Source organism: Mesitornis unicolor, unplaced genomic scaffold (genome assembly GCF_000695765.1).
Source record: "Mesitornis unicolor isolate BGI_N332 unplaced genomic scaffold, ASM69576v1 scaffold23661, whole genome shotgun sequence".
Lineage (NCBI taxonomy): Eukaryota > Metazoa > Chordata > Aves > Mesitornithiformes > Mesitornithidae > Mesitornis > Mesitornis unicolor.
Genome location: NW_010163473.1, coordinates 53,597 through 69,437, shown reverse-complemented (window position 1 = coordinate 69,437; position 15,841 = coordinate 53,597). Strand labels below are relative to the sequence as shown.

Here is a 15,841-nt window from a genome sequence, read left to right as displayed (position 1 = left end):
TGATTTTAGAAGGATGTTCATCTTCGAGAACAGTACAAAAGGTCCATCAGGTGTCTCTTGGATTCTGCCCTGCAGCAGGAGAATCCAGCCTAATGCCCCAATGACTGTGAAGACAGAGCCTTGGCAGGTTCAGGCATGCACCTTTCTCTATCTCTGTCCTATGCTGCAGCGTGTGGGTGAGCATTCAGCCAGCCCAGGACAAGCCTCATTGCATTTGTGCACTCTGTTACTGACTTCCCACAACATGGTTTATTCAGTGGTGGGCACAAGGGGGAATGTGTTCTCAGCCAGGCCCTCTAGGTGCTCCCATTATACAAGTAATGAAAGGCTCTTCCTGCATAAGGAACACAAAAGCATCATTAGTCAGCAAGCCCAAACGGAGCCTAACTTTTCAGGATTAACACCTGGGGAAAATGGTCTGACAGCACTTTTGTCTCCCACACTACAGGTGTCCCTCACCCAGCATGGCAGCCTTGGGTCATAAAGGTACTGCTAAGCACCACGATGAGGAGTGAAACAAGATAGTGATGAGCTGACTCCAGGAGTAGTTGTAACACTTTTCCTGGGCAGCACCATATCCCCTGATAGTGGGGTATTTGGCACAACCATAAGAAGAATATAATAACGTAGCAAACAGTGCTTATATTTACTTGAATAAAGGATGTAACAAGTATGCCCATCACAAAAAAACCAGCTGGATTCAGACAAGGACTAAGCTGCTGCCCATGTTTCCAGACTATGATGAAGGCTGATATTTAAGTGCCTGCATTTGGCTTCGTAGCTGCACTTAGCTGGGTTTCAGCACATAGTTGATTATTGGGTCTCAGTGGTAGCTTGTTAAGCCACAATAATTTAATCATTTGTGCTTGTCTGCTCATAATTTGTATTTCAGGACTCCATGAACAGAAGTGTTACACTGGCATTGCTGTAAAGAGGGCTAGACTCAAAGATTTCAAAAGCTAGGAGGTCTTCATGATGCTTGAGCTCTCTCATACATCAGTCTTAGAGATGGCCAACCTCAGTTACCTGACCTTTTCAGCTTACTGACATAATGGAAAAATAGAAACAACCATTCAATGACAATAAAAGGGAGAACAAATAGATAATGGTTGCATTCTTAAGTAATACATACATAAAAGATTAGCTGCATCAGGTCAGAGAAAATATTTGATCCATTAGTCCCACCTCCACTCATGACCAGCAGTAGGCACCTGGAAAGGAGCACAAGAAGGAGATAGCCATGGAGAGATATTTCCCAGGTAACTCTCCCACATTTCAGAAATATACAGTTCATCGACCTCCAGTGCTAAAGGAAAGGAGTGTAAATCTATGTGTGTATTCATGCCTTTGGAGGGAGATAGCTGATGCATAACCAGAGACACATTTCTGTGCTCACTTTTCCTTTTTAATCAGTCTCTTGTGTCAAGGAGTGAAGAAGGTGTGCTTTCTTTTTGGTTTGGATATTTTTGTGGGGGTGGGACACACGGGCACACCACAGCCTCTTCCACACTTCAGTCTGTTGTTAGTTAGGAGCACAGCTTTCACAGGGCCTTGTCTGTATAAGCAAGTAGCTCTCTCCTCCTATTTACCTATGGAGCTCCAAAGAGAATCAGCCTGTGGGATGGAAAGGCAACGAGACAATTATTTTTGAGTAAGAAGGAAGGTGAGGTAGCTGTTTTATCTTTTATCTTAAAACTCCTGCCTTATAACATTTCTCTGCTCACCAACCATGTGCTTTGCATGACTCTGAATGACAGAGTTGGAGGGCTAGACAGAGCAAGTGAAAGTCAGTAAAGACAGCGCAGACTTCGCCAAGAGGAAATTGGAGAAGAACAAGTAGTGAAAGAGCAGCCAGGGGTAACTCTGATGTACAAAAATACATTTATTTTCAACAATTTCAAAACCACTGCCTTTTTTACAGTAGAAATATTCAAATGGAACAATAAAACCAAGAACAGTATATATATATGTATATATATGACTCATGCATTTGTATTACTGTGTTTAATACAGGTATTGCAATTGTCTGCCTCATTTAATCATTTAAAACCATGGCGGTGGTTTTGGTTTAATGCATTATCCGACATCATCAGAAGGGATGCGAGGATTCTGGTTTCATTTGTCAGAGCTGGTTGCTCAATCCAAATATCACAGAGGTCCCATGGACAGATTCAGCCCTGGGTATCCCACTGGGATGCAGTAGTTGCCTTTCTTGTATCCTAAAGGAGCAGCTTTCAGTCATGAACACAAGCTTTTTACAACTGCCATCAGCCATGGTTGTGCCCTAAAGCAGCAAGTGTGATGTGGCCCATGTGGTCCCATGTACATCCTAGAGAGCTGTTTCCAAATGTGCCTGGAGCACACTGTCCAGACAGCAGTGTGACAAACTACCCTCAGAGGTAGTGATACTCACTAAGTCTCACAGAAAACAAAGCTTGGGCCAACTCCAGAATCAGGTGGGGTTTTTTGACATTTAATTTTGGCTCTATGGATTTTGTTTCTTTGCTCTCTAATGTCTTTAGGATAATTTTGGATTGAAAATGGATTTCAAGACAGATGTTTATCCAAAAATTAACTGTATCATTCAGAAACTTCTCAGCTTTCATTGAGACTAAATTTGTGAGAACTGAAAATGTTTCCATTATTTTCAGCAACTTACTCCCAGTTTTTCCCCTTGTTTTCTGCCATCTGTTATGAGATATTTAACAGCCATCTTCAAGAGTGTAAAGGGAAAAAACTGCAAAGAAATTGTAAAAAATTTTGAAAAGAAATAGTGAAAACTGTAATCCCCTGCTTTTCTTTTTAAATCAACATGGTATCAATCCCATGAAAAAATCCTAGAAAACTCTAAACAATGAACATTTTAATTTTATTTCCTGGCTTATAAAAGAAAAAGTTAATATGGAAAATAAGGAGTATTTATCATCCAGTCCTTCACAGCAGCTCAGAAGAGCAGTCCCTCAAATCCTAATGATCAGCAAAGACCGAGATCAGCCCACGATTTAGCTCAAGGCCTACAAGATTATTGTTTATGTACATCACTCCCATCTATACCTAAATGGGAAGCTACGGTCTTGTGCTAACAACATTAACACCAGACTGGGCCATTACTGTGAACTACTTCCATGCTGCAGTAGAACTGAGACAGTAATGCAACAGTTTATGCACATGCGATGGATGGAAACTCAAGGTTAGACAGCAAAACACCACCACTACTCTCCAGCTTATATTATGAACTAGAGAAGAAATGTGAGGGAGCAAACAGAAAAGAATTATTTTTAAACCAGCAGAAAAGGCTTACAAGCCTGACTGAAATACAGAAGCAGAAGAATTGAGAATATTTAGCTTTACTACTTTACGGCAAACAGTATTCCCCTACATTTTGGTGATACAATTATAATCTTAAAACACTTTCTGTGTTTTTCTGCAAAACTGTGTTCAACCACTCCTCTTTCTACATTCAGACCCATTAGGATTATAACTTTTGAAAGACATTCTAGCCCATTAACAGGGTGAATACACATCATTTGGGCTGGTTTGTAGCCAATTGCTTTATTGCACTGCAGAGAGGTAGAAAGTAACACCTAAATCCTAGCCTTCTCCTCATTTAAGTCCAGATATATTAAAGGTGATGTGGAGTTCTGTATACGGATCCTAAAAATTCATAACAAACATTGTCACCTGAGCTCATTTCAGCCTCCTGCTACCATGTAAGCACTAGAACATCTACCCAAATGTGCCTCCAATCTTCCCTCCACACCTACTAGGTCTTATAACTCTACATCCTGCAGAATAAGGTTCATTTTTAATATAATCAACTCAAGAAAAATAGGTAAAAGTAAATCGCCACTAAGTCAACCTCCTGCTCCGAAACTCTACCACTCCTAGGGGCTATCCTAAACTCAGTGTGCTAGAAGATGACTAAAGAGCTTTTTCACTACCTTTCCTTCATCAAGCTCCCTATTCTAATTGGAAATCACCAAGCCACCACACAAAAATTACTCTGATGGCATTTTCATCAAAAATTGGAAGCAGCCATTCTGCAGCACTCAGAAAAAAACCCCTTTCCTAGTTCAGTTATGCAAGTCTGACCCTGCATCTCCTCTCCACAGAGACTCCAAAGCAGTCCCTAATTGCATGTATCATGTTCAGCCAAAACTTACTACTCCTACGCATCCTGAATAGAAGTATAATTCACCAGCTTAACTGCTAAAAGCATGACTTCTCACTGGGAATAAAGCTACTGCAACCTGGCTCGCTTTTGAGTTGAGGTTGTACTGGGTACTGCAAGCACACTGATATTTGCCCAAATTTCATGTTTGTTTTTCTCATTCTCCCTAATGGATGTCACCAAGATCCTTCTCAGAAGTGGACAACAGTGACAGATGTGAATAAATTATTAATATCAATAAAATATCCATGACACACTCATAGTCTGTCCTGCTAACATCTTTTTCTGCTTATCATAGGAAATGATTATATATATATATATTTATTTAAAAAAAAAAGGCTTGCAGTATACACAGAGAAATAAACTATGTTCTTTATACACAGCAGTGTCAGATTGAAATATGACAGACAACTGGAATACGCTTGGAACCAAAGCATGATTCAGGTGCTCACCACGGTCCCTGGTTGGCTGGCATGTACGAGCGCGTGCACGTGCGTGCGTGTGTGTGTGCACGCGTGTGCGTGCATGTGTGTATGTGGTTCAGGTTTTCTTTTAAACATATCTTCTTTTACTAAACATTAAATTATTTCCCAAGAAATAAAAAGCTATGTACATTGTCATTATCTACAGTAGGCCTTCGGCATCCTCGCTATTCACATGCATGGGGTTTGGGCTGCATTCATAAACTCAGGCAAGCTCCTTCATTGCTTGTGGTGCTGTCCCCTCCAGCCAATTCACAGCCCAAGGAACACTGATGTGTTTGCTCTGCTTTTTTTTTTTCCTTTCTCAGCAGTCAACAGTGCCAGAGGATGACTGAAATTAAAAGCAATTAAAAGAGGCAAGATCTTGCAAAAAGCTGAGACATGCATGTCATTGGAAAGCAAGAATGGATGGCATGTTGCAGAATCTGGTCCAACAACCCAGCCTGAGCCCTCTGGCAGAATGAAGTAGCTTATTTTGAAAAGGCCTGAAAAGGGACAATTTACCTACAACATGTTGCCTAAAGTACCATACCTACCTGTTCAATTTGAATACTTAATTCTCATTCTGTATTTAAAAGAGGGCTGGCATTCAAATCCTATTGCACAACTGACTCATTCTTTGCTCTTTCTTTCTAATCTGATGACTATTTCCTAAATATGAAGAACCCCTGCTATTTATGAATGCAGCCCTGGTAAACACAAAAAGCCCACCCCACCTCCCAAATGATAATAATAACATGTAACTCTTTCTTCTTTTATAATAATAATAATAATTATAACAATAATAATTACAAATAAAAAGTCAGAAATTTTGTAGACCAAGTGGATTCTCAGTATTAAACACTAGTGCAGTTGGGGATTTCCTTTGTGCTTTCACTGTTGGCAATTGTAGAGATGCTTCCTGTGGAGGAGAAAATGGAGAAGAGTGTCAGTGCAGTGACTTCAAGAGTTTGGTCTCTATTGCTTCTCACTCCTTAGGATGTGCTTGTGTAAGTGTAAAGACAGAAAAGGTGCTTAAAAGTAACACATCCTTCTTTGCATTTGCATGGAGCATGCAGAAAACCTGTTACTGCAGCTCAGTTGACCAGCAGTAAACTCATTATTTTAAACTATTAGAGATGTAGTCACTTGTAATGATAGCAGACCAACAGTATAAGCTTGGCTCAGCTCATTCTTCCAAGGTTTCAGGGAATTTGGGACCCTTTCACAGGAGAGACAGGGTCATGAGCAGGCATAGGTGTGAGCCACAGCCATTACTAACTATTATGTATCTATTGCTCTTTTCCAGGTTTTCTACTCTGGTCATGTAACACTGTGAGAAAAGCTGAAAAACTATAGGAAAATTCCCTGTAACCATGCCGCAGAGAGAGAATTTTTCCCTATCTCAGTGCCTCAGGTTCTGCTTGTACCTGGGGTCATAGCTGCTGCATCTCCCAATACCCCAATGACCAACATCCCCACCCATACTGTGAAACAAGCTCCAGCTGAGCACTGTCTCTCACCCATCACTCGTGTGTCCAGCTCTTTGTCCATCAGCTCCTCAGGGTCTGTGAATTCACTCAGAGTGATTTTGGGGGCATTTTCACTTTGGCTGACAGAGCCAATCATTTCCTGCTCCTTGTCATGCTGAACTTGGGCATAGATGTTAATCCAAGGTATTTTCCTGTGCAGGAAAGGAAAATGAGAGGTTATATTTTGTAACACAGAGATCTTGGGTATGTCATTAATTAATCAGACCAACTAAATGGAGACAAATACCAGAAATGTAGCACTGGCAGCGATGCAAAATACCAGCTCTCAGAATGGTGAAAGCACCACAGTGATGTTCAGCTGTGAAAGTGCCATTGGAATCCATTAATTCCATCACCAGGATAAAACCACCCCAAATTTCAGGCCACTGCCTTCCTAACCTGTGTTCAAAGGCTCCTCCAGCTGTAAACCTAAATGCTGTGGTCCTGTCCTTTTACGTAAGAAGTTGTGCACAGTGGACACTGCATGAAGATCAGAGAGCAGCAGCAATCAACTAAGTACAATCAGCTGCAATTGCAAACTCTCTCAGTATTTATTACATGATCAGTGGTGCATTGGAAACTAGAAGTAAAAATCAATTTGATCACTACTATCAACTGAGGAAAAAATTGCTAGTTTTGTTCCTATTGACAGGCCCACACTCAGTAGGAATTGCCACATCAGGAAGATTTATAAAGATTGGTCCTGCCTCACAGTACAGAAAGGACTTGGACCTCATAACACCAACCCAAAGGCTATTTGTTACCACTTCACTGCAAAAACAGCTTGCCATGCTACAGAATATGTAAGTTTGCAGGGACTTGTTTTCCCTTGCTGCTCAGGAAGCCAAGAAAGTGAAGGGATTATTTCTTCCTTCTGCCAAGAGAAATTAATTTGGACTGCTAGAATGATACTCTTGAAAGCCAGTTAGTTAGACAGATAGTTATATAGGCCTAGACAGATAGTGAGATAGTAAACCCTGGAGGAATGCAAGTTTAAAATGAAAAATCTGAAAAGTAATGTGTGAAGCATCATGGGGGTTGCTAGGATTATCTGTGCATAGTTGCCTGTTGGAATGTGACTTTTTTCTAATGCCCTTAAAAAGACTCTGTGCTATGCAGTCCACAATGCTAAAATAAGGAAAATTCAGATAATTTCCTTAAAGCACACATGAGAGAAAATTGTGTTCAAAAGAGGCTATATAAAATGCCATTTCTTTACACTAACCTGTCTGCTGTTGGATATATCAGAGATTGAAAGCAGCTCCTTCCAGCACAGACACAGGTCCCACAAGTCAACAGCATCCCACCACACACCTCTGAGCACGTGTGCACACAAACACTCCCGCACTCCTATCCCAGGACACATACACACTGACTGCCCCATTGCCCCACTATTAGTCACCATCCATACGCTTTTAGTATTGACCTGCTATATGCTCAATCTCGCAGAAAAATGACCACCTTTTTACAGATTATTTCCCTACTTTCCCCTCTTCCTTCCTTTTCCACTCGGACCTCCTCAACAAGCATCTCTCTTAACATGCCTGCTGAGTCTGTAACTCCTAACAAGGAGTCTGTGTGCAAACCAGCAAAGCATTGATTCTATAAAGTTGTAGAATCAAAAATTCATGCAGGCCCATGCTCTCCCCACAACCTTTTCCTGTAAGCAGCAGTTCTGTATTCAGGCTGGGTTCACATTAATCTGAAAAGTACATATGGCTAATGGACCTCTGCCTCACTGAGAGCTAGAGGAAAGCTTTTGTTTTCCTCTCCTTTTTGCATTAAGAATTGTTGCATGTTCTGACTTCTGATCCATTGAGCCAGAGGTTTTAGACAGAGATGAAAAGTTGCTTTCTGTTCCGAAAAATTAAGCGGAGGACACTCTGGGTATCTTACTTAATCCTAAACTTTGCCAGTTTGACCTGGGTTTGTCCTCTTTATGGCAGAGCAGGTAAGAGGGGGCAGCAAACTGCTGAGCTTTGGGCTAAGCAAAACGAATGTTTTAACCACCTTCCCCCTCACTCCCAATTTGTAACACATTCAATTTTCAGACAGACTTTAACAAGGCAGGGTCTTCCCAGCCCTGGAGCACACAACAAGGTTGACAGCTGCTACGGTCAAGGCTTAAATAGTACAAGAGTCAGTTTTATGAGCCATAGTTGCAATTACTAAGCTTCTCACTGCTCTTTGGCAGCCAGAACATACAGATTCTTCTTCCTGGTAACTGATCTCTGACCACAGAGCCAAAGACATTAGGCTGAACCTAAGAAATCATCTCACCAACACAAAGGAAAGCCTGTCTTACAAAGGGTTGTACCTATGTCTTTATGCATGTCCCAGAGAGCCGCCTTTGCCCTCCTCATCCTACATCTGGGAATGAGAGAAATCATCAGCTGCCTCCCCAGCACATCATTAAATCAATACCACCTTAAACAAGTCCCATGTTCCATTCACCTGGGAAGTTGTATTCCACTTCACAGAGGCAGAGAGAGGATTTCAGACTGCAGCAAGCAAGTCATGCTGAAGGTCATGAAATCTGCACATGAGCAGATTCACACACATGGGTTCTCTGGAAATTGTCCTGGGCTACTGAAGTCACAGAATCACAGAATATTAGGAGTTGGAAGGGACCTCGAAAGATCATCTAGTCCCACACCCCTGTCTGAGCAGAATCTCCAGACCAGGTCACCCAGGAACGCATTCAGGCAGGTTTTGAATGTCTCCAGAGGAGACTCCACAATGCCTCTGGGCAGACTGTTCAGTGCTCTCTCACTCTCACAGTGAAAAAGCTTTTCCTTATGTTTAGGTTGAACCTCCTATGCTCCAGCTTGCTCCCATTGCCCCTTGTCCTGTCATTGGCTGTCACTGAGAAGAGCCTGGCTCCTTCCTCCTGACACTTGCCCTTTACAAATTTATAAACATGAATGAGGTCACCCCTCAGTCTCCTCTTCTCCAAGCTAAAGGGACCTAGCTTACTCAGCCGCTCCTCAGAGAGGACATGCTCCACTCCCTCCATCATCTTTGTGGCTCTGTGCTGGACTCTTTCAAGCAATTCCCTGTCCTTCTTGAACTGAGGGGCCCAGAACTGGACACAGTCAGTGGGAGCTTGGTAAAAGATTTTGATGTGCACAGGATCAAGCACTAGCAGCGCCACCCACTGATTCTGACAATGATTAATGTAAGAGGTTAGAAATGAAAGAAGATTTTAAACTGGAAACTAGGATACATGCCTGTCTTGTTCCATTTCTAATATTGTTTGTATCCCACTAACATCGTTAGAGAGTACTAGCCTTATCTTGGGCTGCAGAAAAGCTGGAGAGAGAAATATATAGCTGTAATCTGAACAGGAAAAGCTCTAGCTTCCCAATTTGGAGGAACTACTTAAGTCCAGAATTTCTATTTATTTTTTAAAGTCAGACTCTGCTTATGCTTTCTAATACAATATTTTGCCACTGGGCAAGATCTGGGCATGTAGAACATTTAACAAAGTAAGTACTGTACAGAATGCAAAGTTCCTCCTAAGGAGCTCCATCTGCCTAAAATATATTCTTGTAAGGCAGCCTTTCAGCAAACAAGCCATTCTTATCCCATATTTTGTTTCACAGCTTGCAGCAGCAAAGTACCATGGGCCAGCACAGGTCCTGTCTGTTGCCTGGAAGCAAACGTTTATATTAACATCTGGCAAAGAAAATCTCAGCACAGATTCCCAAAGATATTTTGACACTTAACAGAAATATTTCTGGCTTTGAGTCTCCCGCCCTTAACATAACCACACCTGTTCCCCTGCAAGACTGAACTATTCACTTGGAAAGATACAAATGAGATACTGCTGCATGAAGGCAGTTGGCCAGGTGGATAGAGACTGTATGAAGATATCCATCTTGTAATTGTTTGACTAGGTCTGTATTGTATAGCTCAGTACTCAGGGAGCACACAGGGTTCCCATTTCTGCTCCGTGTTACGAACACAACTGCTGAAGCAGGTCACAGCTTGATTTCTGAGCTGTTGGGGAGCTTTCAGAGCACCAAGTCTATGGTGGAAGGGCACTAGATGGTCTCCTCTCTATATATGAGAAATAGGGAACTATAGTGGTCTAAGCCTTAGGCCAGCATAACTCTACATTTGCAATCCAGGCACTGCTCTGCCTAGATTTCTGTAAACCACCCAGTGTCTCCTCCTCCCACCTCCTAAAGTTTCTCTACTTACCTCTTGAATTTGTAGATTAAAAAAACAGCCAAGCCTACAAACACCACAGACAACAACATCAGCATTGCTGAACTGCTATGACCTGTGCTGGAATCAACAAGGGGTGCTGCAGGAGGAAAGGCAGAGCATTACATTTGCAAGACATTATTAGGTAACACATAACTAACAGAGAGTTGAGCTCAGCTCTGGTTTTGCTACATCTGCTTTAGCATCACTGCATGGTGCATACTGTTTACAGCAAGACCAATCAGTAGGAAACAAATTGACTCATCCTCTGAAAGCCAAGCTCCTTTTTCAAGACAGTGCATTCTAACATCTCCTACTGAAAAGGCACAGCAAGCCATGCTTAGCTGAATTGCTGATCCCTCTTGTGTTAACATTCTGGGCTATTTCTTTCCAGGCTTTTCCAGGGACAGGAGTAGAAACAAAACTTACACAGTGTGGCTTAATGCATGTCTGTTCCCCTGTGGAGAAGCTACATCAGAGCATCCATGAACAGCATGACTCCCATGTTCCAACAACATATGTCTGTTTCACACGTGACAGGGATCCAGTCTTGTGAGAAGCCTCACGGTTCATCCTTGCACTGGACCTTACAGACTTTTTAATTGAGTCAGTTTTCATAATGTGAAGGAGCCCAGAGCAATAGCCCTGGACCCAACCATGCAATACATTATAACATTTTGGAGATCTGATCCATCTATCCTTGACATTTTGGGTGTTCTAAATGGAGTGTATTACTATACCTTGTTTATTCAGCTATTCCCACAGCTCATTGGAGCAGACCATCTGAATGGCCTAAGCACTGTGCTGAGAATCAAGAGTCTGATGAGAAGCCTCTAATGATGCACAAATGATTTTAAGTAGCAGCTGAGTGTTTCTCACTCTGCACAAATATTTGATTTTGTGTTTTTACTGTTCTCTATTCTTTTTCTGTCACCCAGAAGATGGGGGCAAAGTATATGCAAATAAAGTCACTTCTGGTTCCATCACCAAATTTTCACACCTAAGAGTCTGATCCTGTCCATATTCTGCTTCTACTGCTTCTACAGACCAAAGAAAAGAACTGACTGTTATTTCACCTGAACCCAAATACTATGGGAATGGTCATGAAACAAATGCAGCATCCCCACTATGGGAGGCAGAGAGAGTGTGAGAATAGTTGAGCACTGTAAGCTAAATCCTTATTTTGCAGTGTCAAGAACAAACCCCCAGATATTTGGATCTCATTCCCAGTTTTGCAAATTAATTCATTCAAGCCTACTCCTATTAACACCTGACTCTCATCCTCAAACTACAGTCAGAGAGCAAAAGCAAAAAGGCATTACCTGTAGGATAGGTCACAAGCCTTGGTTTAGCTCAGCTCTTGACTCTGAGAGAGTTTTGTGTAAAAAAAAAAAAGCTGAAGTGTATTATCATGGGACATGAATCCCAATCTTTTGAAGAGGCTATCAGCAATGTCACATGCACAAAACCTACATTTCAGATAATTGCAAGGGCAGTCATAAAAAGCAAAGGCAAAAATAAATCCATCATCTCCTTTGTAGCCACCACTGTCTCCGAAATAGCCGAGAGCTTCACACAAGGCCGACCAAAATTCTCAGCAGTAGCTGAGAGCTTCACACTAAGGTGGTTTAGAGCAAAGGGGGTGATGAAGCTTAAAGTGACTATTCATTACTCTGTGCAAAAATGGAGATAGGTAGCATTGAAATTTAAATAAGTTCTAATTTGTAGAATTCATTGTTCAGGTACTATTCTCTGTAAGAGGCCTAGATCTTCTTTTCATGAGTACTTTGCCCATATAAAGCTTCTTGGCTAGTCATAATATTAACAAGCCTTTTGCAATAAGGATTTGATCCAATATCCATGTGCCCAGTGAGGCCTTAATAGAAAACACCATTCACCTGATTTTCTAAAACACTTGAAAGACATCCACGCACTAGTTAATTAAGCCACAGGGAACTCTTAAAGGGTACTTTTAATACTTGTACAAACTGGTGCATGAAGATGCCACTGCTGGATTCTGTTTTTAAAACTTCCTTCTTCTACCACAGACAGCATCTCAGTCTTACTTTTCCCAGTAGCATGTGTAACAAACTGAGTGCTCTGATGTAGACTTGTTCTCCTGGCATTTTCTGAAGCCTCAGGAGAACCACAGCTATGCATTTGACTTCACACTCACCTAAAGTTAACTGAGTAACATACACAACGACTTCAACTCCAGGCTTCAGTTCAAACTGGACCAGGTTCTGGTTGAGAGCATTAAAAAGGATTTCTACCACCTGATGAAATAATAAGACATATAGTAGTTACAATATAGAAGACAGCAAGCTCTGGAGAATATTAAGGAATGCCTTTAGCCTATGAATAGTGACTAACATATTTTACTGGCTTCAGGAAGAGAAGGGAAGTAAAAGACTGAGAAGTGGAGAGAAACATGTCCGTGTGCTTTACATGGAACTGAGCGTTATTGTAATCAAGTCTCCCACAGACTATGTTATTGTATCTCTACTGGGAAGCAAACTGGAAAGTTAGTACATTTTTTGTTTCTTTTAGGGGTGCAGGGGAGGTGGGAAAAGAACTAAGGATCTTTTCACCCTTCATGATGTCATGTGAGTTTGACCTTGGAAATCACTGACATACTGGCCTTTCATTGGTGGATGATGGAACTAAGTTAGGTAGTCCAGCTTGGTAACACTTCTTTAATCACAGTGATTCAAGACAATCCTACTCATGTAGGGATGAGTTTTGAAGATTAATGGTAAACTTGCCATATTTCACCTTCATGTAGAAAAGGGGCCTTGGACTAGAGTTTACTCATGGCTCAGCAACCCAGGTGTGATGTGTGATATGATTGCCTCAGAGCACATACTTGGCATGTCACACTGGTGCCCGAGTTTGTTAATGTCTTGTCTCCCTAGAGTAGTTCTGATGGTCAGGGCACAGCTACTGAGGAGTTCTGATGGCCTGCTCTCCAGGGCAGAGCTCCTCAAGCAGAAGCCTACAATAGGTGCCAAAGTACAACTTAGTAGACCATCAAATAAAATTAGAGCACTAGAGCTTCAGGCATCAGCTAGTCAGAAACCTAAGCTGAGATGTCTGCATAATAGTGATATAAGAAATACTGACATGAAAACTTGTTGAGGGGAGGAATTGTAATATGGGTAGATCCTACTGAACAGAATGGAAATGACTCCAAGAAAATCCCTCCTTAAAGCCTTCCAAACCTTCCCACCACAATGCATCTCTTCTGCACACTCACCACCATAAATTTAAACAGTCAGCATTGCTTCCGAGGACAAATGCACTACTCTGAGGGGACTGACTTTACTCAGGGAATGACAAGAGCTTCCACAGAATTCAGCAGTCCTCTGAATTATTCCATGTTTGATCACAGAAAAGTTACTTCTCCAAGAATTACTTAGAGATGGGCTCACACATAGCCTGTACGCAGTAAAAATGCTGCATACAAGAACATTACCTAGAGCTAAGCAGCCTTTCCAGCAGTACTTCACTCCTTTGCCTTTATAGAGCTGATTTAATCACTTGGGTAATTCTAGCATGAAAGCTTCAGCAGCCTAGTGCTGTTGTTCCTAGCTCTTCCCTTGCCTGCATATCACTGTTGCTATTCATCACTGTAATTACCTATTTATCTAAATGGATGGATATTGTACCTTCCAAATATAGTTTGCACACGCCATTCGCTACAACAGAAAAAAGAGGTCTTGTTCCAGTGATATATGAGCTGAAGAGCCTGATTTATTTTTAGTAAACCTCAGTATATTATCTTGCTGCTTTGGCCTCTGTCTATTAGCATTCTTCCAGGGAGTAGAGGGAGTACATATTCAAGGTTCCTTTGGCCGTAACTACTGTAATAAGGACACACCACTGATGTAGGAAGAGCCACTGCCGGTAGACTGTGACATATCTCAGTGAGGTATTAGAAAAGCCTGTTTTTCCTCTGAAAATAACTTTTTTTAATGCCATGAACTATACTGCCACAGTCCCAGATACATCCGATTCCATTACACTTATTATAAGTCACTTCCAATGGTGTACAAGTTAAGGGTCCATTGGCAAACAGTATGATAGGAATGAGTGTTCCATGAATCCTCTGCTTACTTGCTCCAGATCAGCCTCACTGCTTTTCCTCCTCTCTGATGTGTTTTTATGTGGCAGTATGAAGAGTTCAGCAGAAGTAGGCAGCCCAGGAAATACAGCTACCAAGATCTGTTCATCAGGGATACCAGTCACCTAAGAGAAAGAAAAGAAAAGAAAAAAAAAAAAAAACAAACAGAAAAAATGAGGTCACCAGCTGCTATTCTGTTACTTATGTTTCCATTCTTCAGTGTGAGGGTGGTGAGGCAGTGGAACAGGTTGACCAGGGAAGTTCTGGATGCCCCCACCTTGAAAGTGTTCAAGGCCAGGCTGGATGGGGCTTTGAGCAACCTGGTCTAGTAGAAGGTTGCCCTGCTTATGGCAGAGGGCTGGAACTGGATGATCTTTAAGGTCCCTTCCAAACAAAACCATTCTATGATTCACTACAGGAAACTTTGCTCCCATCAAATTGTTATTTGTCGGTTCCATTGCAGGTGCTGTGGTCCAAATGAGCTGCCCATTTGGTGGGTCAGAAGTAGAGTTTCTAGAAGGAAATGTAGGCTTGGCAGCACCCCTGGGCCCAAAGATCTCAACCCAAAGTCCAAACCTACCATGTTTCCAGATCTGAATTTTTCATATAGACTTTATTGCTACAAAAGAACAACCCAAAGTCAGATCCAGAGAGTTTGGCTCAGAGCAACCAGTGGTAAGTTGCATCTAACATGACGTATGAAGAAAATTGTCTGCAATCACCTGCTAATGTCAGGTTATAGGGATCTACGTTTGGCATAAATTAATAATATCTCCAGTGGAAGATTTTTTTATTACTGGGGCTGATCAGGCAGGCTGTGCTAGGAATTGCTCAGTTTTCTGAACCAAGAGTCACTTCCACACCTGACTCTCACAGCTGTCTTCAGCATGACCTGCTCACGGAGGCTACTGCCTTCTCTCCCCAAATCCAAGCTGTGCATCCTCAGTAGGGCAGGAAGCCTCTTCTCCCTCAGAAACTCTCTGCTGTATGAGGCTGAGCCCATTAGCTCCCTGGTCCTACCCCACCTCAAGCTCCTTGTCTTCATTCTTGAACTGAAATGTATCAATGGGGCAGGGATTGAGATCCATCCTGTAAGCATAGACCACAGGCTGCAACCAAATAGTCACAAAAGGATACACAAACAAGCACTTCTACATTATTTCTAGTTCACCGTTACAACCGAATTAATTTTCGTTTTCTGCAAGCTTGACTCTGAACATAGTAAAAGTGAACAACAGTTTAAACAAATGAACTCAGTGTTTTCTCAGGGTGGAAAAACAATCAAAAAAACCCTTATAAACTGTGAATTTTGAGTGGGCTGCAGATAAGAAAAGCTGAGCAG

At 41.8% G+C, this 15,841-nt stretch overlaps 1 protein-coding gene across 1 annotated transcript in view; it reads right to left on the bottom strand.

Moving 5' to 3' along the window:
* Window positions 1-5,489: 5,489 nt before the first annotated feature.
* SORCS3 (sortilin-related VPS10 domain containing receptor 3) overlaps window positions 5,490-15,841 on the bottom strand; it is a gene marked incomplete at its 5' end in the record, with an annotated part of 63,871 nt that continues 53,519 nt past the window's right edge. The window contains 5 exons of the mRNA XM_010193983.1: window positions 5,490-5,554; window positions 6,156-6,316; window positions 10,371-10,476; window positions 12,553-12,652; window positions 14,493-14,624. Coding sequence (XP_010192285.1) covers window positions 5,490-5,554; window positions 6,156-6,316; window positions 10,371-10,476; window positions 12,553-12,652; window positions 14,493-14,624 — 564 coding nt within the window. The remainder of the gene's footprint in view (window positions 5,555-6,155; window positions 6,317-10,370; window positions 10,477-12,552; window positions 12,653-14,492; window positions 14,625-15,841) is intronic.